The 26,297-nt window shown below is 44.5% G+C and overlaps 1 protein-coding gene across 9 annotated transcripts in view; it reads left to right on the top strand.

Moving 5' to 3' along the window:
- The window catches only part of HHAT (hedgehog acyltransferase), a 319,102-nt gene that overhangs the window by 199,472 nt on the left and 93,333 nt on the right, over nt 1-26,297 (top strand). For 7 of the 9 annotated variants that reach the window (XR_006199132.1, XM_042926300.1, XM_042926301.1 and 4 more), the window contains one exon: nt 8,741-8,827. The exons of the other annotated variants lie outside the window; for them this stretch is intronic. Coding sequence is in view for 6 of the 7 variants with exons in the window: in XM_042926300.1 (XP_042782234.1) it covers nt 8,741-8,827 (87 nt within the window). In the remaining variant the exon portion in view is untranslated. The remainder of the gene's footprint in view (nt 1-8,740; nt 8,828-26,297) is intronic. 9 annotated transcript variants of the gene reach the window in all.

Genomic DNA, 26,297 nt, shown 5'->3' with positions numbered 1-26,297 from the left:
AGCCACCCAGGCGCCCCTACTTTTTCCTCACTTTTTAAAGAGCTCTTGACTTCTCTCGACGGAAGAGAACACAGATGATGACAATAAGAGGCAACCTTTATTGAGTAGTTACTATATTTCAGGCATTTACTAAGTGTTTTCTTTGCAGTATGTCAGTTAAATCTTAGGAGAACCTTTTGAAGCTGGGAAGTACTATTATTACTCTGTCTAAAGTTAGAAGGCTCAGAGAGTTTAAACAACTGTCCAAGGTTGAACAGCCAAATATTCACTCAGGCAGTTCGACTCCAGGACCGGCGTTCTTGGTCACTGTGATAATACTGAGGCCACACAGGGGAAGTAAAAGGGCCCCTGGATAGCAGTGCATATGGGGTTATGGGCAAAGAGCTGCAGGAGTACGTGTGTTCTCTGAAGATGGCTTAGGGTAATCCCCTAAAATTGATATTTGGGCAAAATCCATGAAGGCGCCCTCTGGAAATATGTATAAGGGTTGACTCTCCTAGAAGAGAATATCCACTTCCAGGGGGAACTTTAGAGAGGTTAGGTGGAATTGTTTACATCCCGATCTGAATGACTCAGTCCGAGGTCCACTCAGTTTCAGGCCAGCCATGTGACTCTCGTGGTGAGTGTCTTCTGCGTTGGCCAGGGAGTCTGTCAGGGTTTATTTCAGTGGTTCTCTATTGAGTCCCCGTGTCTAAATGGGATAACTGACCAGTTGGTGGATTCACCTCCTTCCTCCCCCGCTTTCTCTTTCTCCTCTCCCTTGACATTCTTTTGTTTTTGGAGGCTGTGTTCTCTGCCTCCAGCCCTGCTTTTTTTGGATGGTAAAGGAGGGTGAAATTTAAACTGTTTAAAGATTGGTAAGAGAGCAAGTTGTCACTTTTGACAGAAATGATATCTCGGCATCCTCACAGACCTTGATTATTCTGCTTATCCATCTTCTAGCCTCCCCGCACCCCCCAGGCAGAGAATAAACAGGTGGGGGTTGGAAGTTAGCCTCCAACTTGCCTGGACTTCCTGCCATCACTGAACTGTTACCCCTGGATCACAGAGTCATGGGTACCCCACTGGTGTCCTCGTGTTTGAAAAGTACATCTTGATTCTTCTCCGGTCCAGCAGACACATTAGTTTCTTTTCCTGTTTTTGCCGTGTCAGTGTTAGGTTTAGGAAATTAAGAAAATTCTGAAACGGTTTTTGCCACTTCAGTGTTTTTGTTTAAAAGAATCAATATTATTCTAAATCATGTTAAGTATACGTATTATGTGTGTCTTTCATTTGGTTCTGTTCTACATTTGCAAATGGCTTAGGGGCTGCTCTCAGAGCTGGGGCCAGCGAGGTGGGTTAATATGACATTGTGGCTCTGAGGTAAGCATTGGGGGTAAAATTACATCACTGTAATGACCAGAGTTTAGAAAAGGTTTTAATTTTCTCATTCCAAAGCGTCTGGAACCTTCTGAGAAAGGGAAGGCATGTTTAGTGAGTCCTTGGTCAGGAAATGACAGAGTAGCCTTTTTATAAAGCAGATGTGTTTTGAAGGAAAAATTTAGCAAGTTTAATAAATGTAGGCTAACTAGGAGGCGGGGGAGAGGAAGTGACACTTCAGGCGTGGGATGGTTCTGTGTGGTTTACCTGAAGAACTGAAGGGGTTGTTCAGATAATCTCTCTTGACACTTCTAAACTCAGATTTTAAGAATTTTTACTTTCTGTAGTTTTCCCTTCCTTTTAATGCATTGCTAGGCTCTCATCATTTCTTCATAGGACCTTTCCAATAGCCTTCTCTCTGTGTTCTGTACTGTTGCCTGTGTTCTTTCCCTCTTTTAGTCCGTCCTTTGCACTACCTATTACTTACTCAGAACATGGATATCAGAGTCTCCTTATCTCCTGAGAAACCTTGAAAACTCTTCTCTACCCATAGGACAAGGTTCAGAGGCATTCCAGTCAGAGGCCTTCATATTAAACTCCACCAAGCTCACCTTCCCAACCTTGATCTTCTTCCTGACCTTATTTTTCTGCTCTTGTATTCTTCACCTTCCGTTCATCCTAAACCAGTTGCTAGTCCCAAGATGCACTGTTGACGTTTCTTCCTCTGTGTCTTTGGGGTGCAGATGGACTGTGGGCCAGACATTTAAGATCCAAGATCTGTCTATTCCGTGGTCCTTGACCTTTACACACCAGACCCCGATAAAAGGACAGAGAAAGAAATGGTATGCACTGCCCGCTCCCACTCTCCCACCACTGGACCTGGGACAGGATCTTTTGAAGCTCTAGGCGTCTCCACTGGGATGCCTGTAGGTGGTAATATACACAGTCTTAGTGAATTTGACTATGTGCCTTCCTGTCAGGTGACCTTGTCAGGTAGCTTTATCTAGGGAAAGTCAGAAGGGTCTAATAAGGTTCCGGGGTATTTTTCAAAGAATACTAGGCCAGTTATTCCTAATCCAGCTTTCACGTGGCTTCAGTTCTTTTATAGGTATGTCCCCTTCCCGGTTCATCCAAAACATATTTGTTAACCACAACTCATGATTTCCCCCCAAGAACTGACCTCTTTAAGAGTTGTTATCTCAGCAAACGGTGCCCTCACTTCTCCTGCTATCTGTACCAGACCACAGGTGGCATCTCTGATACCTCTCTTGTCCTCACCCCCCCAGATCCATCCACTGCCATGTCTGTTGATTCTACATGTCTTCTATCTCGCAAATTTGCTTACTGTCTCTCAATCTCAGTTGCCACACTGATCTTTTATCTGGACAACTGAAACAGTTTCCCATCTGGTCAATACCCATTTATTCTCTGGCCCTACCCCCCATCCATTCTCCATATTGTATTGAGAATGAGTTTTTTTGAAACATAGTTAATTGCTTAAAAGACTCTGGTGGCTTCCACTGCTTTGAGAATGAAGACAAAATTCTTGAACAGACCTGTGAGACTCCCTTGGCTCTGGTGTCTTATCTTCTTTACCTCCCCAGCCTCATCCAGGATTGTGCACCTCTCACTCTGTGCACTTCAGCCTCATGAATTTTCTTTAGTTCCTTGCGAGCACAGTTTCCCTTCCTGCCATGGGGCATTTGCATAAGCTACTCCATATTCTTAGAATACTGTCCCTCTCTCACTTGCTTAATAAACTTTCCTTGCAGAACTCAACTTAGTCATCACTTCTTTAGGAGAGTCTCTGCTGATCTCTGAGTCAGACCCTCCTATTATTTGTCTCTAAACAGTATGTTCTACCTCTTTGGGGCCTCATTACAGTTTTTTTTTTTTTTTTTAATTTATTCGTGAAATGATTTCATTGTTTTTCTTCCCTGGTGGGTTGTAAACTCCATTAAGGCAGGGATCATGCCTGGGTTTGCTCATTATTTTTATCACCAACACTTATTAGCTCAATACCTGGCACTTAATAGGACCCACGGAAGGGCATGAGGAAGGGCATTTGTGGCATCCTTAGTGCATGCTCTTTTCTCACTGAAGTTCCTCTTCTTTGTCTCCTCTTACTGACAGTTCAGTCTAGATGCTTCATTTCAGATGACAGTATGCTGGTCCTCAGCAGCCTGGATTACTCTGAAATTTAACCGATCTATTCGGCCAACATTCTCTCAGTGGCTGCTGTGCCGGGCAACACACTGTGCCATGGGGACATAACGATGGAAAGGACAGGGCCCCCGACACAGAGTGGCCCAGAGCTTACAGAATGTGGTGTTGTTGAGGGCTGTGTGAAGGCTATGGATAAAACTATAGGGAAATACAGAAGAGGAAGCATCAACTCGGTCTGGGGAAGCCAGGAAACATTCCAGAGAATGTGACGCAGGGGCTGGACTTTGAAGATTTGTAATTTTGCCATGGCAGGCATGGCAGATGGAGGAGGGCATTTTTGGAGAGGAAACAGCCGGAGCAGAGGTGCAGAGTGGGAAGATAAGTGTGAATGTGGAAAGAATGAGGTCCAGTGTGGCTGGGGTAGAGGCGTCAGGCCCATGCAGGGGACCGTGGTAAGAGGAGGGCCTTGAGGGACAGACAGTCCAGGGTTCTGGGACTTAATCCTGCTCATACAACGAGGAACCTCTGCGTGGCTTTAAACACAGGATTAACAGGATCAGATCTGTGTTTTTAAATCAATAACTCAACGTCAGTGTGGGGAGCACATGGCAGCTGGTGGTGGCAAGGAGGGAGGCATAGAGATAGACAAGGAGTTGTAAGGATTTGAGCAGTGAATCAAGAGGGCTTGGACCTTCATCATGAGAGTGGGGGTGAGCAGGATAGAGTGATTTGAGAGATACCATGAAAGTGGAAGAGACAAGACCTGATAATGAATCTTGATAGTAAGAGTGAGGGGAGAATGGAGACGGGGTGGCTTGGGTTTTTTTTTTTTTTTTTTTCACAGTTGGAGTGAAGTGATAGGTAATGATGCTTGGAATGGAGACAGTCCCCAAGGCTTCTTGGGATCCTTTCAAATGGTCCCAGGTGGCTTCAGTGGTCAGTAGATGGCAGGGGGTTTGGAATGTAATATGGAGAGGTAAATTGAATAGGTTATAAGAAAAAAAAACTTTTTTGGTTCATAATTTGAGTAGAGCCTGAGCAGAAATTTGCCTTTGCTCTCTGTGAGAAAGGAAATTGCCAGACTTGTTAATAGTATTAACAGAAAATTGCAGGGCGTGTGTGATCCCATTAAGGAAACATATCCCTGGCCCCTAGGCGACACTCTGGCTAGTTGTGACGATGGCACATTGGTTTTATCTGCTCATTAAGGCAGGGCCCGAAGGGCCTCTATTTGGCAATACTCCAGTAATCTAGTTACTACTTATGTTCTCTAAACCTACTAGACACTCATTGTGCACCTGACATTGAGTTGGGCACGGTGAGGAGTATGAGTGAGTGAGTGAGTCGTGGAAATCTCACTTCTTCTAAAGCTGCTGGTAATTCAGGCTTCCAGGTTTCCTCCCAAATAGCTTTAATTTGTAAATTTGACCAAGTCTCCCAGTAACTCCCACTCAAGGGCCATTTCCCTCTGCCTGTCCTGAGCCCAGGCTGTTGGAGCTGGCATGTCATACCACATAGGTGGTAGTTCCCAAATGTGTGTAGAGGGCACAGCAGATCAGCCTGGAAGTGCCAGTGCCTTTAAAAAGTGAAAGTATGAAACTGTCCACAGTATATGGGGTGGGCATAAACAGCCATGCGACGAGGGGGTGTTTACAAGAAGCGGAGTCCAGAGGGTCCTGGGGGAAGACTCTGATAGGGCAGCTTTGTTTTTATTCTCATTGTATACCTGTTGTACTCACTGTCCCCAGAAGCGATGGGTCCTCCTTGGGAGCCCCCACTGTCTTAACGAATATTTCCACTCTGCCCTCATTGCTCGCTTGTGCGTACCAAGGCACAGGAAACCTGGGGAAAGTTTCCACAAACACCGAGGAATGGGGTCTGACGCAGTTACCAAGGCCAAGCTGGCCGCTGTGAACTCAGGCCGTACGGTGGCCTGTGTCATGGTGGGCACTGCGGCAGATGGGGCGGCACGGTTCTTCAAGGGGCTCATTTACAGTGATGCGGGTTAATAGAGACAGTAGCTGCTTTGAAAGGCTGTGCCCATCGAGTCTACAAGGCCTAGAAAATAGTAAATCTTTAATAACTATTTGTAAGCTGAATGAATGAATAAATGAAGAACAAATGGATGAATCAGGGTCCAAGTGAAGGACCTTGAGTAGGAACCAAGGCACTTGGCAGAGATAGTGCAGCAGGTGCGTGCTGAAGGTTGGCGAGGGGGCCCAGCTGCTGTTGGATGCCCATGCCATACCCCGGGCTCCACTTCTCCTTGGTACGCTGTGGCCATCAGCCAACAGGGTGTTTTAACCTCACACGTGCACTAATGGGAAGGTGTTCTGTGCTTAACCCCCAGGTTCAGTGCCTGGGGGATGGCAGTACCGTGTGGTGATTAAGAACATGGACCCTGGAGCCCAACTCCTGGGTTTCACTCTTGGCCGTGCCCCTTGGTAGCTCAGTCAGGCAAATCTTCTAATCTCCTTGGGCCTCAGTTTGCTCATCTGTAAAACAGGAATAATAGCAGTACCTGCCTCAGAGGGTTATTGTGAGGATCACATGGCATAATACATTTAAAGTACCGAGTTAGGTATTATTACTGTTGTTTTTGTTGTCATTGTTATTTTATTATCGGAAGTGGGGTGAAGGAGGAAGGGTCAGACGTTATCTGTCTTTATTTTCAACATAAGCTCAGGTTCTTAGAATGAAGCATTGGCATTGAGCCGTTGGCAGTGAGGCCTTTCAGGGAGTGCATTTTGTTGATGATACGCAAAGGGTCGACTGGCTAAGTGTGGGCCTGCAGAGAGGTTATTCAGAGTCCATGGTCCTCTGAGGAGTCCAGCATGGGTGGGCAGGGCTTCCTGACTTATGAAATTGCACAGAGAAGAGCGTAAGGCGGGGTGGGAATACCTAGTTCCAGCCAGTTCTCCAAGGCCATTTAATGGATGATATTCATCCCCTTGAAGGGTCTGGTGGTCAGGAACCTGAGTTTCGTCTTCTGCTAGCTTGGAGGAGTTGTAGGGAAGGTAGGCCTCATTTTTCCTCTCTTTAAAATGAGCATAATAGCACATATCTTGTTTAACTGATGGCATGATTACAGGATAAAAGTGTCAAAGGAAATGGTTTGGAAAGATTAAGGTATCCATAACTGCAATAAATGATTATTGTTAAATTGGATCCCACTGCCCACCTGCATTCTGCCTTTAAAAATAACATTGTGAATCATCATCTGTCTTGAGGCACATGGACCAAAGGCTCATCAGGGCCTGTGATGAGGAAATTTACTCTCTGCACCCATCGCCCCCATGCCACCCTTCCAGGCACTGTGCTGATTCCCAGCCACAGGCCTTTGTGCTGGCTCCTGAAGTGTTTATTCTTCCTCCCTCCCGCCACCTCAGTGTTTCTCTGCCTTCAAGCCCAGCTGTTTGATCATTCCAGCCACACAGAGTTCGTCTTTTCTGAAATGCACAAATCTGCATTGATTTCTTCTTCAACCCAGATTGGTTGAAGTCACCTACCTTGTGGGTGGCTTGAGATTGATATGTGTACATCCAAAAGTACATCGGAGAACGGAGATTTATATGGAGCTTGAGGTTGGATCTTATCTCTGCCTCTCACAGTCTGTGTGTCCTTGGTAAATTATGTAAGTTCTCTGAACCTCAGTTTTCTCAGCTGTAAAATGGCAGTATTAATACCCTCTTCAGCATTGTTCTGCACCTTAAATGATATGGAGCTAAAGGTGCAGTGACAAGCACATGGCAGGTAGTTAGTAAATGTTGTTTCAAGTCCCTTCTCCCCTACAGAGGAAGACTAGGGGTAGGGGAGGGGAGAGATGGGAAAGATACTCTTAAACCCCACTGAAACCCAACAGTTCACTCTCATTGGTTTGTCTTATCTTCAGAAACGATGTCTCAAACAGGAATGGGAACTTCTACAGGTTGATACAGAGCTAACGCTATGTGGTAGTAAGAATCCTGCCATTAGCCAGAGTTTGGATTTCAGCAGTAACATCCGGCTCTCCTCAGACATCTTGGGTCCCTCTTAAGACCCAATGTGTACTCCAGCGACCAAAATCAAGTGTCTGCAGAGGTTCCTGGCACGGCCCTGCCCCAGCACCCTGCAGAAGTGCCAGCGGTGAAATAAAAGCTGGAACTCTCTGTCCTCCTCCCGTCCTATGGTATGAGCAGCTGGAAGGAGGGAACCCAGCACCACTTGTCACCGTTCTGATGATGTGGCACCATTTTAGAGACCGCTCAGATTTAGGAATTATTCTGAAAATTCTAACCCCACTAGAAGATTGGTGGTTTGCTTTTTGTCTTTTTTTAAATTGTGTTTCTGAGTAATCCCCCAGGAGAGGCAGCTGGGCTCTTGAGACCAGCTACCAGTGACTTTAAAGTGATTAATGCTTTCCCCCTTCATTATTCAAGATAAAACTTTATCATCACAAGGAACCACTTAATCAAAATGCTAGGAATCCTCTCAGTTATAAGAAATTTATTGGAATGATTCTTTTTTAATCTCAAGTCATAAAACCATTTTAAACTTTAAATGTCATGGCAACATTAATGAACGATTTATTGAGGGCAAAACAAATTGGTTTATCAGCTCCCAGGCTGCTTTGGTAACCAAGGTACTTTGGTAACCAAGGGAGAAGCCTTTGCCTTTATAAACAGACGTGTAAGCTTTGCAGAAAGGAGGAGATCCTACAAAAGTTTTGTAAGGATGAAGTTTTGGAAAGTGAATCTAATATTTTTGTTCACTCTCAAGGCCATTTCAATTATGCCTGAGTGGGCAAAATAGATAGGAAAGTGAGCTGTTCTTACTGACAGTCGACTGTGATATGAAGAGTTGAATTTCCTTTCCTTCTTCATAATCCATGACCAGCAGTTAAAGAAAAATAAAAAGTTTGCCATCCCATTGTTTACTCAGCATTATTGATTGCCTTGAGAGTAGCTTGCTTCCCATTTGTATTCCTGATGACAGCTCTAACATTTTGTTTCTATGGATAAACAAAGTTGTGAATAATGAAGATGCACAGGGAGGCAGGTGGCAGGAAAACGTTTTGAGAATTCCTCAGGGCATTGTAATTTTCCAGAGAGATTCCTGCAGACCTCTCATGACTTTCAGAGTGCTTTGGGGGAAAGTTTGTGTGTTTGGCAAATAATCAGTGCCTTGCTCGCTTAAAACCTAAGTAACTTATGCATTGGATCTATCTCCTTCCCAGATGCCCTTTCTCACAAACCTCAGCCTGTGCCTGGCTGAGAGAGTGGATTATCTGGGAAACAGACTCTGAGATGAGTTCTGAATGCAGGTACTTTACTGGGAAGTGCTCTTGGGGTGGACACGTGGGAGGGGGCGAGGGCAGCAGGATTAGGCAAAGGGAAGGTTGAACTGCTGTCAGTTGCAGAGAGGTGTTTCTTAGTAGACCCCACGGGTAGCTGTAGAGCCAGGTTGCCCTTCACAGTTGTCCCACCTTGAGACAAGGAGGCTGGACCGTAATAATCCCCTCCTTCGTGACAAGTTATGGATGTAGCTGCCTCCCAGAAGGGGCTGCCCTAAAGCTTCAGCATCTTCCTTTAGCCATGGGAGACTGAGGGGCTGCAGAGGGGAGCAGAAGGTAGGTTTCTAGAGGCAGCTATGGAAGCTTCTTGTCCCCGGTGGCTCCATCACTGACCAGATGGAAGGAACCAAGATTGGTTTCTTGGCTTATAACAGAAAGGGCCAAGTTCTGTGATGTTGAACCCCACGCTGAATTTTCAGAGCATGGAAGCCCCTGCTGCTTCTCCTTTGCTCTCAGCCTGAGCCCCTCTTCATGCTCGGTAGGGGCTCCCCCAGGAGTTAGGGCTAAGAGAGGCTACATGGCTTCCCTTTCCTCAGGAACCTTTCAGGCAGAGGAGAGGGACATTATTTCTTCTGTTGAGGCACTTCCGGGATCGTGGAGAAGACAGACACACACCCATGAAAGCAGGAGAGAGGAACCTCAGGAATGTGCAAAAATGCAGAGTAATAAAGCCCAAACCTATGCACATTTTGGAGTCATAGCTCACTCAGCAGTGGAGTTTCACAGTCTCCTTCAGATTTCATCTGTATCCCTTCTAAACACTCATTGAGCATCCCCAAATACCCTTCCCTGAGGCCAGAGGTATACATCTGGCACTCAGAACTGGCTGGGTTAGGCCCCTGCAATGTGAGCTTCCCTAATCACTTCTCTGTGGGCCTCAGTCTCCCCTCTGCAAACAGGGCTGGGCTCGGAGCTTTCAGTTCTCTCTCTCTCTCTCTCTCTCTCTCTCTCTCTCTCTCTCTCTCAATCTGGTTTGCCTGGGGCCTTGGCTGCTTCTGGTGCTGGTGCTTATCCACCTCATTACTCTCCAGCTCCCTCCCACTCCTGTTGGGTTGACATGTTATTAGAAATGGCCCTGAAATTGTTTTCTTCACTGGATAAAATATTCATCACTTAGATCTGTATTTTTATTGAAAATTTCAAGTGGAGCAGGCTCCGTTTATGTTGTCATACATCATAGGCATGCGAAGCCTTGCATGAGCGAGCAAAATCAAGGGTTGACAGGGTTTATGAACACTGTGTGTGGAGAGACAGGGAGGGGGGCAGTGAATGCCCATGATTTGTCTAGCAGGCATTTTCAGAAAGATAAATCAGCAGCAGCAGTAGTAATAGTGATGATAATAATAATAATGGCAATAAAAAGATAAGTTAATAATTTTAGGATGAGGGCACCCACCCACTGTTTTAATTGTGTAATTATAAGTTTTGTTCACTGCTGTATCAGTGCCTTCCAGAGTGTCTGTGATAATGTAGGGGCTCAAAAATACTTGTTGAATTAATTATTTCTAGGAGAACCATAGCCTTCTACCCTAGTTCAACTAGGGGCATAGCCTCAGTTTGCTGCTTGGTCCTCCTGACTTTGGATGACAAACTTTGGTTTGGTGTTCTGCTTCAAAGACACTCTTACTCTGAGGGCCAAGGAAGTGATTGCACCGTTGGGTGAAGTATTGGGGAGAGATCCATGGAGGGTTTGGCTCCTAAAGGTTGAGATTTGGGTCTGGGGACAAAGGCACTCTTCACTCTACCCAGAGACTAGGCCCCTCTCACTTTGTGTGAGTCAGGGGTGTGTGTGTGTGTGTGTGTGTGTGTGTGTGTGTGTGTGTCTCCCCATGGAGGTGTTGTGAGCATGTGTGTGAGTACACAGGTAGGTGTGGTGTGTGTGTTAGGAGAGACGCTGGGAAGGAAGGGGATAGTTTCCAGTTTGAAGGTGCTGAGGTCCTTTAAAGGGGAAGATGCCATCCCTAAACCATGCCCAGGAGAATGGGTTTCCCTGGGCTGCCTGTCTTTAGGGATGGATTTGTATGGCATCAAGTCTTTCTAAAAGGTGCCTCATGTGGTCAGTGGAGATCGGAGCTAAGAGTGGGTAACTTTGGGGACATGAAGCCACAAGAGTTTTCTATTTATTCCGTGGAGCTGATGAAGACCCAAAGCTGGGACAAGAGCCAAATGGCTCCACATTCTCAGTTCAGAATTCAGAATTCTAAGTGCTCCCAGACCTTACTGAAAGTCCTGAGTCAGAGAAGCAGCCTTATAGGCGCCCTTCCCATCGCTTTCCTGACCATAGTAAGGGACTGAAAGAGAGAAGGGTTAGGAGGGAAGAGGAAGGGTTAGGAGAACTGAGGTGTTTATAAAGAAATGCTATTCATGTCCTCTTTTCCCTATATCTTGGGGGAAGGAGAAGGAGTGTTACTCCTCTCTAAAACTGAGAGAGGAAGACCCCAAGAGAATAACTCATAAATATTGGGGGTCCCCCGAAGTCTTACTCCTCAGTTAAATGAGGACTAGCGATGGCTTCACCTTTGAAAGTCATCAAGCCACCAGGTTTGGAGAATGCCCAAAGCTGCCGTGGTTTGAAAACAGGGTCAGGAGAGAGGTGGAGGGTCTGGAAGGGATGCCATCAAGCAGTCTCCTGTCAGTCATCTGGCAGGGCTAGAGTACATGAACTTCGTGTCTATTGCATGGGCCCCTTTGAAGGTAGCTGGGCTTGAGCCATCTTGCTGGTATCTTCTCTTTTTCCCATTTCCCCACCTGCCAAGAAGGCTGCCTACAAGGTAAGGAGTCCCAGAAGCAAGAAGATATGGATTGAGCCTCCTCTAAGAGGGACCAGAGGATGGTGGTGAACTTGAGAAGGGTGTCTCATATGCAGGTGCTGGAGGAGGAGTTCCTTCCAAAGAACAAATAAACACTTGCCACAAAAGACTGATGTTTGGACACATTGCCATAAGGAAGAGCTGACCACTGGCCATTTTGAAGAAGCAGGGGCAGCGTGAAAGAAAGAGGATGGCCATTTTGTTCTAAGCGCTCACCTAAGAACACCTCCTTCTGCCTGCTCCTCCCCACCGCCAACCCTGACACCAGGGGTAAAGCACACGTAAGGGGTGGAGAGACGTTTGTCCACAAAACTTACTGTCTTTCTCTCCAGGCTGGTGGAATGCACGATAGCTCCTGCCTGTGCTGGGGGCAGGTACTGGGGTGGTGGGCAGGAAGGAGAAGAGTTAGAATTTGTGTGTGGGAGTGGAGCTGTGGGACAAATGGCTGCGGAAGTCCTGGAATTGGGTTGAGATCCTGTTAAGGGCGCCCAAGAAGGGGGTGTCTATGGGAGGGAAGAAATGCTATGGGATAGCTGGACAGTTAGGGAAATGTCAGGAGAGGCCATCATTAAATCACCGTCCGAAGCAGGAATTCTCTGGTTTTCTATTTTCAGAGGGGAGTTTGCACTATTTCAAACCAGCCAGTTTTCCACATGCTATTCCTCATAACCGTTAGATGACAGGATTCAGCCATGTGTAGCCATCAAGCATACAGGTTGAAACCTTTAGGAGCTAACCAACAAGCCAACTGAACTAATGGCGCAATCCTCATATATTGGCTGACAGATACTCGGGGACAGACATGGTGCCCATCAGGCTCCTTCAAAGCCCAGGAATAAATTCTGTGCTGGTGGCCTCATTAGTATGCATGCGTGTGGGGTCCCAATCAGATAAGGGCTAGGAAGTGTCATTAAAACCAGCAAGGAAAAGCGGGCCAGCTGAGCCTGATTAGTATTGATTGGAATTTCTTGCCACCAATAAATTCACTTATTAATGTTGATGTTTGGAGTCCCTGTTTTCATAAGAGCAGCCATCTTTGCTCTTTTCTCTTTAAATCCTTTCTTCCCCTTGATTTTCTGTTTTGTTTTGTTTTCGGTGAGAGTTTTCATTTGAAAAAGTATTTTACAAAGAATCAGAACTGTGGTCTGCAGAGGGTTCATTCTACTCTGCTCTCTTGCTCCTCCTCTTTCTCTCCAGCACTGTCTTTTTCTCAGCTTGTGTCCACCATGTGGTGGTTGGGAAAGGAGTGTGTAATAATCCCCCCCACCCCTAGCCCCTTCCAGTACTGTTTCAGGTTTCCTGACTCTGCAGAGAGTTTCCTTTTATTTTATTTATTTATTTTTAAGTTAAAAATTTTTTTTTAATTTTTTAAATGTTTTTTTTAATTTATTTTTGAGAGAGAGAAAGAGAGAGTGCAAGCAGGGGAGGGGCAGAGAGAGAGAGAGAGAGAGAGAAAGAGATGAGACACAGAATCTGAAGCAGGCTCCAGGTTCTGAGCTGTCAGCACAGAGCCCAATGCAGGGCTTGAACTCATGCACCATGAGATCATGACCTGAGCCGAAGTTGGACACTTAACTGAGTGAGCCACCCAGGCACTCCTATTTTTAAGAATTTTTGTAAATATTTTTTAAATTTATTTTGAGAGAGAGAGAGAGAGCGAGCACGTGAGCCTGGGAGGAACAGAGAGACAGAGGGGAAGAGAGAGAATCCCAAGCAGGCTCCATGCTGTCAGCGCAGAGCCCCACACAGGGCTCAATCCTACCAACTGTGAGATCATGACCTGGGCTGAAATCAAGAGTTGGATGCTTAACTGACTGAGCCACTTGGGTGCCCCTATTTATTTATTTATTTATTTATTTATTTATTTATTTATTTTTTGAGAGAGAGAGAGAGAGTGCGTGACAGTGCACACATGCGTGAGCAGGGTAGAGGGAGAGAGGGGTGGAGGGAGAGAGAGAATCTTAAGCAGGCTTCACACTCAGATGGTGCCTGACCCAGGGTTTGATCCCGTAACCCTGGGATCATGACCTGAGCTGAAATCAAGAGTCTGATGCTCAATTGACTGAGCCACCCAGGCGCCCCAAGAATTTCCTCTTAAATAGTATCTTTCTCTAGGTTTTCTTAAAGGAGCAAGAACCCAAAACCTTCTGTAATTTGACTCTACCCTTGCTAAACTGTCATTTCTACCTGGGCAAGGGCTGTTTCTTTTTGATTGTCACTAGATGCCCTGGCTGTGTTCAGCCTCCAGGCATTTGCTAAGTGCATTATTACATAAAAACAGGCACAACCATCCTGTTCCCCACTGCTCCCCGCACTCACCAGGTGCTGGAGGCTTGTTATCCTGTTGTCAGGCCAGTACTACATCACTGTCCTGTCCCCACGTGTCCTTTCTTTCCACTGATGCACACATACATGCGTTATCTTGCAGACCCAGAAGCAGTCCGAAGCCTGACACCACAGCTTTGCTTTCTTGCCACATTTAATTGATTGTAGTTTGGCAGATGTTGTTGATTAGCTCTTTGAGTTGGAGACTGGTACTGATGAGACTGAAAGTATGGAATTTAACTTCATATAATTTACCCAAAATAACAATCCACTGACCACAGGCTTCACCCCTAACCTGACCAGCCACTCACAAATGAGTATGACTTGTTCTGGGAGAGTAAGTGTATCAGATTCAGCATAATTCAGTGCCACTGGAAAACTGGCTCAAAGCCAGTGACTTCCTGAAGGGCTTAGGCATTTTGTCCCTTTACATCAAGAAGGGTATAACATTAAGGATGTAGGGGCATGGGACTCAAGTTCCATGATGCTTCCTATATGTTGTGCTGGTTGTCACCCATACCTAGTCCTTACCCTGAGAGGCTAAAGGAGCATGGAAAAGGGCCACTGGTGTCAAAGACCCGTAGATGAGAAAGAGACCTCAGGAAGAGAGGCTCTGTGTTGTTGGGACCAACTTTTGGGTATACAGCTTATTTAAGGCATTAAATGCACTATGTTATTAACTGACAGTAAATTGCTGGATAAATATACAGAAAGATCTTTTTAAAAATTTTTTTAATGTTTGTTTAGAGAGGGAAGAAAACGAGCAGGGATGGGCAGAGAGGGAGAGAGAGAGAGAGAGAGAGAGAGAGAGAGAGAGAGAGAGAGAATCCCAAGTAGGCTCTGCATGGTCAGTGCAGAGCCCAATACAGGGCTAGAACTCAAGAACCATGAGATCATGACCTGAGCTGAAATCAAGAGTCAGATGCTTAACTGACTGAGCCACCCAGGCGCCCCCAGAAAGAATGTATTATGTCAAGGACTGGTTCACTACAGTAAATACCCTCACAGATCTCAGTTTCCTTGGATGACAGGTGAATATGAGACTAGCCAGCTTCCTCTCTCCCCACCTTTCCACCTCTACAAACCCCTAGTTCAGAGTTGAAAAGTTGGAATCTTCTTCAGCCTGAAGATCATAACTCAAATTACATTTCGGTATGAATGTTTCCTGCCTGGGTAATAGACACCCAGGGCCTTATTTGTAAACTAATATCAGGAAAGGAGTGGGCAAGATTATTGGCTGACTATCTAGGTGGCCAGGAGTATGTGAGTGGAATAGGTCAGATGACACGGTCCACATGGACATTTGAACACATGTTCTAGAGGGCCAGAAGAACAGTCTTCTTACTTGACCTTCAGCTATGTCTTGGGCAAGTGGGTACACCTTATGTGGACCAGGATCCCCAGGGTCTTTTCTTGAGCTTAGGTGGTGATAATGGTTGATTCCACCTTGTATCTGGAGGTAATACTATATTGCAGGTTACTTGATGGCAAAGATTTTTCTTCTTAGGTTTGAATTGCTTATAGCACCTAGCATAGGACCCTCTACTGAAAGGTACCCAACAAATGGTAGTTGGATAAAAGAAAGCCAAGTGAATATAAAATGTTTTTCACAAAGCATGGTGGTCCCTATTACAGAAAGAATCAGGATAGTCGGTGCTTTAATCGAAGGTAGTGACTCCTACCTGGCTGACCCCGTGTTTCATTCTTTGTTACTTGACTTGGAAACAAAGGATACAGTGTCCTGAAGGTCAGACCCTTGCCACCTTCCAGGACTTGCCCCTGGGTCTTACATATCTGTTTTTGTTGGCTTAAGTGGTTTGTGGTGTTTAGGGATTCTAGTGGGAGAATTGCTAGGGAGAAGGGACAGGGAAGGAAAAATAATCTTTCTAGCGTTAGGAAATGGATTTGGTAACTTTTTTTCTTGCTGTTTCCTGGTCAGTTTTGAGAGTTCCTGGTTGAAAGGGCTTACGAATTTTGGAAAAGTGAGGAAGGAAAATTCTTTCATTTTCAATTGGGTAAACAATCTCTGCCCTTTTCTTCAAACCTCCCAAACGGCTCTAGAGGAAAGATGCTGTTGATCCATTCAGAATTTTTCAGTTATTCTTGTGGTTTGGTATCCATAGATTGGGGTCCAATGGCTGGTATGTGGTATGATGGGACATCCTTGGGAAAGGTGCCCAAAGAAATTGAAATGGGTGGCTTGGGACTTTCTTGGGGTCAGATTTGTTGCAAGGATGAGAAGTATATATCATTAATTCTTGGTCTGGAAGTAGTGACGAGACTGCATTTCCAAAGTTTCTATTTTATAATGATGTCAAGTAGTAACTCATGAGATTAGATGATGTCTAACTTACAGAATACTCTTTAGTCAGTTCATTCTTAGTCAACTGGTAAGAATTTTCTGAGCATTTACTGTGTACTCAGCACTCTAATGGATGTCAGAGGGAATGAAGACTTACAACATGTGCTTTGTATGTGCAAGAGGTTTATCTCCCAGTTCACGGTATAAATTAACACATAGGAACGCATAGTAACACAGTGCTGTCTATGGTGGGATTCTAAATTATGTGCTCTGACTCTAGCCCTTTATCTTGCTTTATTGCCTCACAGAAATTATTAATGAAAGTATATCACCTATGCATTTGTTTACCTGTTTAAGTCTCCGCCACTAGAATGCTCCATGAAAGTAGAGACCTTTGTCTATTCTGTTTACGATTGGGAGTAAATAATTTAATCTCTGGCCCATATTAGGTGCTTGGTAAATAGCTGTTGAATCATTAGAGTAGATTCTAAGTGCTCGAAGAGAGATTTGTCAGTAGAGGTTAATGTGAAACAGGATTTAGTAATAATAGATTGAATTTTTAATTCCATTCAGCATATATTATTTAGCACAGACTTTAGCTCCCTTCGGATAGTCATGCTGATGATATAAGCAGTAGCTAGGCCTTGGATCCAGGCCTAGCTCACTACTATACCTGCATCTTTCCACCATGCAATGCTGCCATCCACAAAAATGGCCTGGTCTTCCCACTGAGTGTTCTGGGGGCCACACATCAGCGATGGAGATCTACGTCTGGTCTGCATGTGCCTAGCCAGGATTCAATCTGATTATGTTGCTATACTGGCAGCTCTGTGATGACTGGTCCCTTCTTTTGGTCATCTAGTCGTTGTGCTACTTACCCAGGAAAATGAAGGTATTTGTGTGTGTGTGTGTGTGTGCGTGCGCGCGTGTGTGTGTATGAGGGAGAGAGAGAGAGACATTAGTGAAACAATGTGTCCCAGACCCCACAACGTATTATCTGAGAAATTACAATATTTTCACCCAGAAGCATTTCTAATGAGGCCAAGAACCTGATTAGTCTGAAACAACTTGGGAGTGACCCTCTCTGGTGGTGGTCAGGCCATTTGAGGGCTGTGGTCCACTGTGACGTCAGAAGACCCTACAGGCTTTTTAGCCCACAACACACTGTTTGTTTCTTCTGGTTTGACCGCCTCAAAACTCTGCCACTCTGTAAAAGGTTTCCTGTGCTTTCCTTTACCACAAAATCTTAGAATCATGTGGAAACCCACATTATTGGGGCACTCAGTCCTCCATTTTCTCTCTCTAGTAACATCTAAAGACCAGGGCTCTACCTTTGAGCTGGTGTTTAGTTTCTGAAAGTGGTGGTGGTATCATTATTATTATTTTATTCTCTTCAAGATTGTGAGAAAGGAAGAAAAAGAGCAGGATGAGAGCATAACTGGCTTCCGCGAAGTTATTTTTACTTGAAGAAAAAAATGGGAATGTGTGTATCTTGTCTCTCTCATGCTTTGCTGGTTTTCTCAAAGTTGGATTATTCTGAGCCATGTCTGTGGTGCACAGCTCTTGGTTGGAAAGAGCCGGTGGAAAGGGGATGACAGAGACCTCATCAGCCGAGATGAGCAGAGGAGAGCACAGTGGATGTGCCTTCCCTTTTTTAAATTAATTAATTAAAATTTTTAAAAATTACATCCAAGTTAGTTAGCATATAGTGGAACAATGATTTCAGGAGTAGATTCCTTAATGCCCCTTACCCATTTAGCCCACCCTCCTCCCACCACCCCTCCAGTAACCCTCTGTTCTCCATATTTAAGAGTCTCTTATGTTTTGTCCCCCTCCCTATTTTTATATTATTGTTGCTTCCCTTCCCTTATGTTCATCTGTTCTGTGTCTTAAAGTCCTCGTATGAGTAAACTCATATGATATTTGTCTTTCTCTGACTAATTTCACTTAGCATAATACCCTCTATTTCCAGCCGCTTCTTACTCAACATGTCTCCAGAGGCAAGGGAAACAAAAGCAAAAATGAACTATTGGTACCTCATCAAAATAAAATCCCCTTCCCTTTCTTTTTGACTTGGGTGCCTTGTGCAGATTCAGAAATGCCAAACCTTGAGCTGTGCTGCCCATGGGGATAATGGAGGCTGTCTTAGTGCGTATGGGCTGCTGTCACAGATGTCATAGGCTGGGTGGATTATAAACAACAGAAATTTATTTCTCACACTTCTGGAGGCTGGAAGTAAAGGTTTGGGTGTCACGTGGTCAGATTTTGGTGGAAATTCTCTTCTGACTGCAGGCTGCCGACTTCCATTGTATCCTCATACGGTGGAAGAAGCAAAGGAGCTCTTTGGGGTTCTTTTATGAGGGCACTCATCTCATTCCCAAGGGCTCTCCTCTCGGGACCATCACACTGGGGGTTAGGATTCCACATAGTAATCTGGGGAGAGACACAATCCAGTCCATTGCAGAAGTTCATGATTACTGAGAGCCAGGTGCTCTGCAGGGTTCTGTCATATGTACCTTTTCTCAGGTAAAGAACTGAGGAATACGATGATTGTAACCCCCTGCTTTCCTGGTTTAAATACAGAATCCTTTGCCACATTCCAGTCCCTAGCTGAGGTTTAGGGTGAGCCAAAACAAACCTATTCATAATTTTAAAATACGAGCAGGACACTTAACAATGATTCTGTACCTCATTGCATAAATTTTGTATAAATCAGTATAAATGCATAAATAGGTCTAGGTGACAAAGTTGAGCTAAGAGCACAATATGGTGATAAGATGCCAGTTTCAGAGACAGATCTGAGTCCACGTCTAAACTCAGTGAGTCCGTCTTCTCATCTGGAAAATTGAGGGTTTTTAACCTACCTCCTCGTTTTAAATATGGCAGGTGCCCAGCCAAGTGGCTACAGGTAGAAGGTACTGGATAAATGTTAATTTAGATTCCTGTTTTGGTGCTGCTTACACTGCCTTACACTGCTGTCTTTTTCAGTGTGTGTTTTGTTTGTCAACCAGACGATAAACTTACTGAGGGTACGGATTGTACCTCCAGCATCTTTATCTTCCTCATCGTGCCCAGCACGATGCCTGGTGATGAAGAGCCACTTAACAAAATCCTTAATGAAGGCTCATTTAGAGATGGTGAAACAAGACCTACCCAGTGCCGTAAAAATTGCACAGGGACATCACTGAAGTGTGTGTATCCCCAGCACTTAGCGCGATGCCTGGTGTATAGTGGGTGCCCATAGTGGGTATTGATTTAATACGTGAATGAATGAGAATAACAGAGACTAACTGAATATGACCTAAACTTGATTACATTATACCAACCATTACAGAGCACTGGCGTTGCAGGGACCGATGAGGCCTTAATTACAGGATTACAGTTCACAAATATCATGCAATAAGCCAGTTCAACTTTAGGTAGCTGGTGAACACTTAGGAGACGGGGAATTTACTGATATTTCTAGAACACTCTCTAGTGTAAAATATATTAGCTGTACAAATCATACAAACACTAATTACAGAAGATACTTAGGAATAATGTGTATTTTTCTAATCTGGATTGTTGACACTGGGGGCTTCCACTTAGGCAGTTTGTTAAGGAATGTGATGCTCGTCAAAAGAGTGCTTTGTAGAAATTCTTTTTAATCCAGTCATCAAGGGTCAGGAAGTGGGGAGTAGGTGAGAAATTCTGAAGTTACAGTGGATGTGGGGATGTTAATGCTTCAATAGAAGTGCAGGAGCCCTTGGCTTTCTCTTACTTGACTGCTTCTAAATGTGTTTTCTTTGTCACAGCTGACATCTGACATCTTTTGAGTGCTTGCTGTATGCCAAGCATTGTTCTAGCTCTCTCCCTTCAGTATCTCAGTTAATCTCTACAGCATATCTATGGGTTTTATATGCTACCAATTAGAGACCTGAGGCTCAGAGAACATAAACTCTCTGCCACTGCCTCACAACTGAGAAGGGAAGGTGGCATTAGAGCCCTGGGGGAAACCCATGCTCTGTTAGAACCACTGTGCTTTAAGTCCTCTTCTTCTTTTTTGAATGTTTTTTTATTTTTGAGAGAAAGAGAGAGGGAGCACAAATGGGGGAGGGACAGAGAGAGAGGGAGACACAGAAACTGAAGCAGGCTCCAGTCTCCGAGCTGTCAGGCACAGAACCTGACGTGGGGCTCTAACTCACGAACTGTGAGATCATGACCTGAGCCAAAGTCAGATGCTTAACTGACTGAGCCCCCCAGGAGCCCCAAGGCCTCTTCTTATCTTAGTGCCCTGAATTGGGTGGTTCTGCCTATGGCAAGCACCCAGAGGAACACAGAAGTGTATTGGGCATTTGGGGATATGGATTCAAGTAACATACTAGGTCTCAGCCCTACGGCAGTTCTGTGCAGTCAAGAAAGTGAAATGGAAACTTGTGTAGTTGTAAAAACCCTAAGAATTTAAGAATAGCAGAAAAGATTGTGTCCGAGGTGAGGGTGATCATTTGGGTTTGGCAGATGAATGACGTTAATCCGGGTAGGGGCTGCAAGGTGAAATTGGGGTGAGGTAGTGGAAGGCAGTCTATGAAGTGACGAGTGGGGAGCCTGGTGGGGAGGGTTCTTCAACTCTGCAGCAGAGGGAAATCCAGGGAGAGCTGCTTCAGGGTCACCTCATAGGGGTCCCCTTGCACAGTGATTATTGGAGGCTGATGGCGAGGGGTAGTTAGGAGCTACTTCTTGCCCATTCTGTCACACACTTCAGCAATTCCATGACACGTCCAGCCTGCAGCAAAGGTGTGAAAGGAGGGAGTTTGGTTTTGATGCTTCTTTGTCATTTTGCCTTCATCCTTTGTTTCTTCTTTTTCTTGCCCTTATGTTGGTCTTCAAGTGTGAAAAGTCACTTCCCCAGCAGTAGCCCTCACTAGAACTCCTCTCCCCCTTCCTCTTGCCTTCCGATTAGTGTAGCAGACATGCCCCGAGCACCTTGTGTATGTTAGCATCGCTGTTTACCTGTTGTGTGTGGCTGACTAGCTGGCTGATGTGGTAGATGAACCCATGCTCCAGTAATTGCTTTGTTAATGTGCCGATGCAGTCTCCCGGTGTGAACACAGAGAAGTCTGGGAGAGAAGTTGCTGAAGTTTTTAGAACTAGGCAGAGGATGAGAAGCCTGTGATGAGAGACTGAGAAATGATGGCTCTAGAGATGAAAGGAAAGTGAAGAGAGTGGTTTCACTGGAGCCAAGGGAGGAAAAAATGTGAATATGGAAGGAATAGAGAACAAACTTAGGGTTGATGGGGGGAGGTGGGTGATGGGTATTAAGGAGGGCACTTGTGTTGAGCACTGGGTATTCTGTGTAAGTGATGAATCACTGAATTCTACTCCTGAAACCAATATTGCACTGTATGTTAACTAACTAGAATTTAAATAAAAATATAAAAAAAAAACCCGGAAGTATCCTCATGATAGATTAGATGAACAGAGCAGTTTCCTCAAGTGATACATGATTCTATTCTTTTTTTTAAAAATGTTTATTCATTTTTGAGAGAGAAAGAGAAAGAGACAGTGCATGAGCTGGAAAGGGGCAGAGGGGACAGAGAGAGACAGAGATGCACAGAAATTGAAGCAGGCTCCAGGCTCTGAGCTATCAGCACGGAGCCTGATGCGGGGCTCGAACTCATGAACCGTGAGATCCTGACCTGAGGTGAAGTTGGATGCTTAACCAACTGAGCCACCCAGGCACCCCTGATCCTATTCTTAAGAGAAGTATACATCTATGGGCATTTATAGAAAAATGTCAAAGAGGATATACAAAAAAGGTTATTGGTAGTTATTTTTGGATTTTTTAGTGTATCTGTTTCTAATTTTTCTAAAATGAATGTAAGTCGTACTACAGTAGTAAGATATGGAAGGCACAGTCAAAGCCAAATGTAGCAGATAAGACATGGAAAGAAGGATGTGAATATATCCCTTGGCTTTGACAATTTGGAGAATGTTAATGACCTTGACGAAAGTTGTTTAAATGGAATGGGGAGGAGCAGGAGTCAGACTGCAGTAGGTTAGGGAGTGGGTGGGAGGGGTGGACTTAGAGACTGTGTGTGGCCTGCTCTGTCAAGGATATGGAGAAGTGGCTCAGAAGAAAAGAAGTTAGGATCAAAACTGAAGGTGTAGAAGTTGTGGGATGAAATAAAGGTGTTTATAAAATGGGAGGGGCTGGAATGTGTATGCTAAGGAGAGAATCAGTTCACATACGCTGGATGAAGATGTAAGGAGAGGGGTGAATAACTGATGGAGCATGGTCCCTCATGAGGCCGAAGGGGAGAAAACCAAAGAGCAGAGTTCATTTTAGTCATGGCAAGTCCATCCCTTCCACTATGGGAACACAAGTGAATGGGTGGATAGGTGCCAAGATGTATGTGGTTAGGGAAGAAGATGAAGACACTCTCATATGGTGATCTTGACTTTCTCAGAAAAGCAGTGAGTGTAACCTTTGGTATGAGGTAAGGCTGCCCTGAAACCAATGTCCTCACGGGTTTTTGTCAGTATAACAGGTTGGATGCAAGCTCTGTGAGGGCAGTCTTACATGGCACGTTCCCATATGTCTCCAGTGCTTAGCATGATTCCTGGAACGTAGTAGATGCCTAGAAAATATTTGTCAATTATACGAATATATGATTAGAAAAAGAATGGGTATTCCTAGTCTGTTATTCATTATTCATGTCATTCCATAAATGTTCAATATGCTTCAGGTACCATAATCCCAGAGGAACCCGGACAAGTGAGGAGATATCTAGAAAAGAGTGAACTATGATAGGAGATTTGGAACCAGATATAAAAGAATGAATAGAGAAACTGAGGATATGTCACCTGCAAATTTAAGCCTTTGGAGACAGAGGAGGACCTTCATCAGATATTTGACAGGCTGCTGGCTGCAGACCTGCTACATTTGTTCCATGTTTCTTCAGAAAGAGAACTGGGATTAATTGGTGAAAAGTACAGAGAAGCATGTTCTGTTCAATCTAAATTGCCAAAAAAAATGGTAGAAAAGACTTTTTCCAGAAGTCGATAATTCTTGGTCACTGAACGTATTGAGGTGTAGGCTGGATGCCTTCTGGTTGTGGGTGTGGTACAGGGATCCATAAACAAGATGGCCTCTGAGATCCTTTCTTCCTCCCTTTAGACTTGGAGGTGTTATAAGTTTCCACCAGATTTATTTGAGTGGAAATGGATTGGAATTTTTTTTTTTTTTTTTTTTTTTTTTTTTTTTTGTCATCTCATAGTGAGTTGGACCCTCTGGTAATCTAGAACTATCATGCTTTGCTGCTACGATGATAATTTAAGTTCACAAAAATGACTCTGAGACACTAAAAAATGCTAAAGTACCATCTAAATCAAGTGAAATACTTTATAAAGCACTGAGCATGGGAATTGCCACCTACTAGGGACTCAGTAGATATCTTTAAAAGGTAAAAATTATTAGGTTAAGTAGTATCTGTTTTTTTTTTTTTTTAAATGTGAAGCATATGGGTCATCTATGCCTAACATCCATAGTTATCTTGGAGAAACCACTTGATCTAGTGAAAAAAAAGCACACATTTTGGAGTCAGACTTGAATCTCACTCTCCCCTTCACCACTAGCTGTGTAGGACATGCTTCCTTGTAATTTTCCCCAGTTGGTCCAGGCTCTGCTCTCTGATGTCCCGTGAAAGGAGTCTGCCAGCTCTGTGATTAGGGAAGTAAATAACCTCTCTGAGCTCTATTTTCCTCATCTGTCAATTGGGTTGGAGGTGGGGTGGAGAATTCTCAGGTTAGTTTTGAAAATTGAATAACACCCAGAAAATGTTTAGCAAGGTGTCTGGCTCAAGTGAGCAGTCTGTTTTTTCTCTCTCTCTCCTCTTTATTAAGCAACATATTTAACTCAATGGAAATTCCTTCCCTGATTTTATAGATGATAGTATCCCTAATATACTATTATGTATATTCTGGTAGTATAATAATCATGTTTACGTTATGTTTTAGTTCCTTTTCATCCTTTTTGGTTTATCTGATCACCACATACAAGCCTATGAGGTGAACTGGACATGGATTATAAACGTGTCTCTTAGATGGAGACTCTGGGGCCCTGCCTGGGTCACTGCTGTTCAGGGCATTGGAGGTGGAGGCAGAGCCTGGCACATACCCAGGGGCTCTGAGGGGATGTTGTTGCTCTTTGGCCCCCAAGAAATGGCTCCTCTTGGGAACTGCCCTTGTCTGCAGCTTCACTGGCTATAGGCTTGGATGGCAGGACCGTGGTGTTGGAGGGAAGATCCAGGAACATCACTACTTTTGTTTGAACCCGAGCTGCCTCTCTGCTTCCCCAGACTCGAGACCTGGTTTCTGTCTGCAGCCACATTCGCCGCTTGTAGCTGGGGACTGCTCGATTACTCCCCATTCTCTCTGCCCACCTTTCTCAGGAGTAAGGTAAAAGTCAAGCACTGTACTCTCCAGCCCATAAAACATCTTTGTTCATCTTGACTGCATTTGAGAAGGAGCCCAGGGAGCAAGTGAAATGCCACTCTTGTGGTCCACTTCTTTGCTCAACCCTTGGGATGGGACTGCTTTCCAACACAGATTACGATGTTAATATCCAGTTCCACACCTGACATCTGTGGATTTCTTATGATTTTACTGCATGAACAGTGGCATTTTTAATCCATGGAAGACTCTGCCTTTTGTGACACACATTGAATGTCATTCTTAGACTGTCTCTGTAAAATGCCAGCTCTTAAAATATTAATCTCTAATGTGCACTCAAGAGTTCATTCAATTACCATGGGATCTTTCGAATAAGCAGTGTCATCTGGGCAGCCTCTCACTGCATTAAGGGAAGAATGCTTACTGGGGCATTGTTTTCCGGGCATGAGATGATGTTCTTGCTTTGTTTCCGTAAATGTTGTGCTAGCATGGTTGTGTTGGATGCTGCTGCAGATTTATTGCCATTTGTGCTCAAACCCAAGCATTATCAGTTTTCCCTTCCAGTACCCAGCCTTAAAGTATCATGCCTGATAGGGATTGTGGATCATAATTACGATAAATGAGAGGCAGTTGAAATCGTTATGTCAGAGCTGATTTGTCGGAGTGCTGATTTCAGTCCAGAGAGGGAGTAGCCTCTTATTACCACCAGCAACCATTTTGCTTTGATTATTTTTTGAAAATCACCTCCGTGCCTGAGACCTTTATTTTTCTTCTTCCTGAAAACAGCCTTGAATGGCATTGTTTTAAAAATGGTGCCTGTATGATAATCTTCTGGCATTTTTTTCTCCCGCTTTTCTCCCTTTCTGGGCACTGAACCCCATCCATGGCCACCCCGGATGTGCATTACCAATGGGCTGTTAGTCTTTAAGAAGGTCCAGAATATAAATGTATGAATTGGCAAAGCAGATAAATTGGTGGGTAGAAACTTGCTACCAGGAAAGGATTCATCACCTTGAATCAGGTTCAGATAACCCTTTCTTCGTGCATTTCACATTAATTCATGAGTTCGCTTCACGGCAACAGGGAGGTGGGGAAATGGGGAACTCAGAAGAATAAGCTCATATTTCAGGCACTCCATGTCTTGAAAATCCATTAGAAAAGACAGATCCTCTCTGTTTCAGTAGAAACCAGTAAAAACAGCATGCCACTGTGATCGATCGTTCTAGAACATTCGTTTTACAAACTATAGAGATCTCATCCCCTAGTTCTCCCCTAGCCCTTGATCCTTTCTTAGTTATAAACCAAGGTCCAGAAAAGGGACCAGCACTGAAGTCTGTGACTGACTTACCCATCCAGACTCCCACCCTCCTCTATGCTCTAAGGTGGTGTGTGTGTATTCATTCATTAATTCATGCTCAACAATGATCTTGACCCTTCAGCTCAGTTCTTCTCTTGTAGCAAAAACACACACTGGGCTCGGAAGTGACATTCATGGCCCAGGAAGAGATAGTGTCAGAAAGTTGAGGGGTTAAAGCCCCACTCCTGGTGGCCTTGGGAACACCTTCCCCTCACA

The sequence above is a fragment of the Panthera leo genome, chromosome F3 (assembly GCF_018350215.1).
Source record: "Panthera leo isolate Ple1 chromosome F3, P.leo_Ple1_pat1.1, whole genome shotgun sequence".
NCBI lineage: Eukaryota > Metazoa > Chordata > Mammalia > Carnivora > Felidae > Panthera > Panthera leo.
The sequence above is the reverse complement of the archived record's forward strand: the minus strand, read 5'-3'. Positions and strand labels throughout refer to the sequence as shown.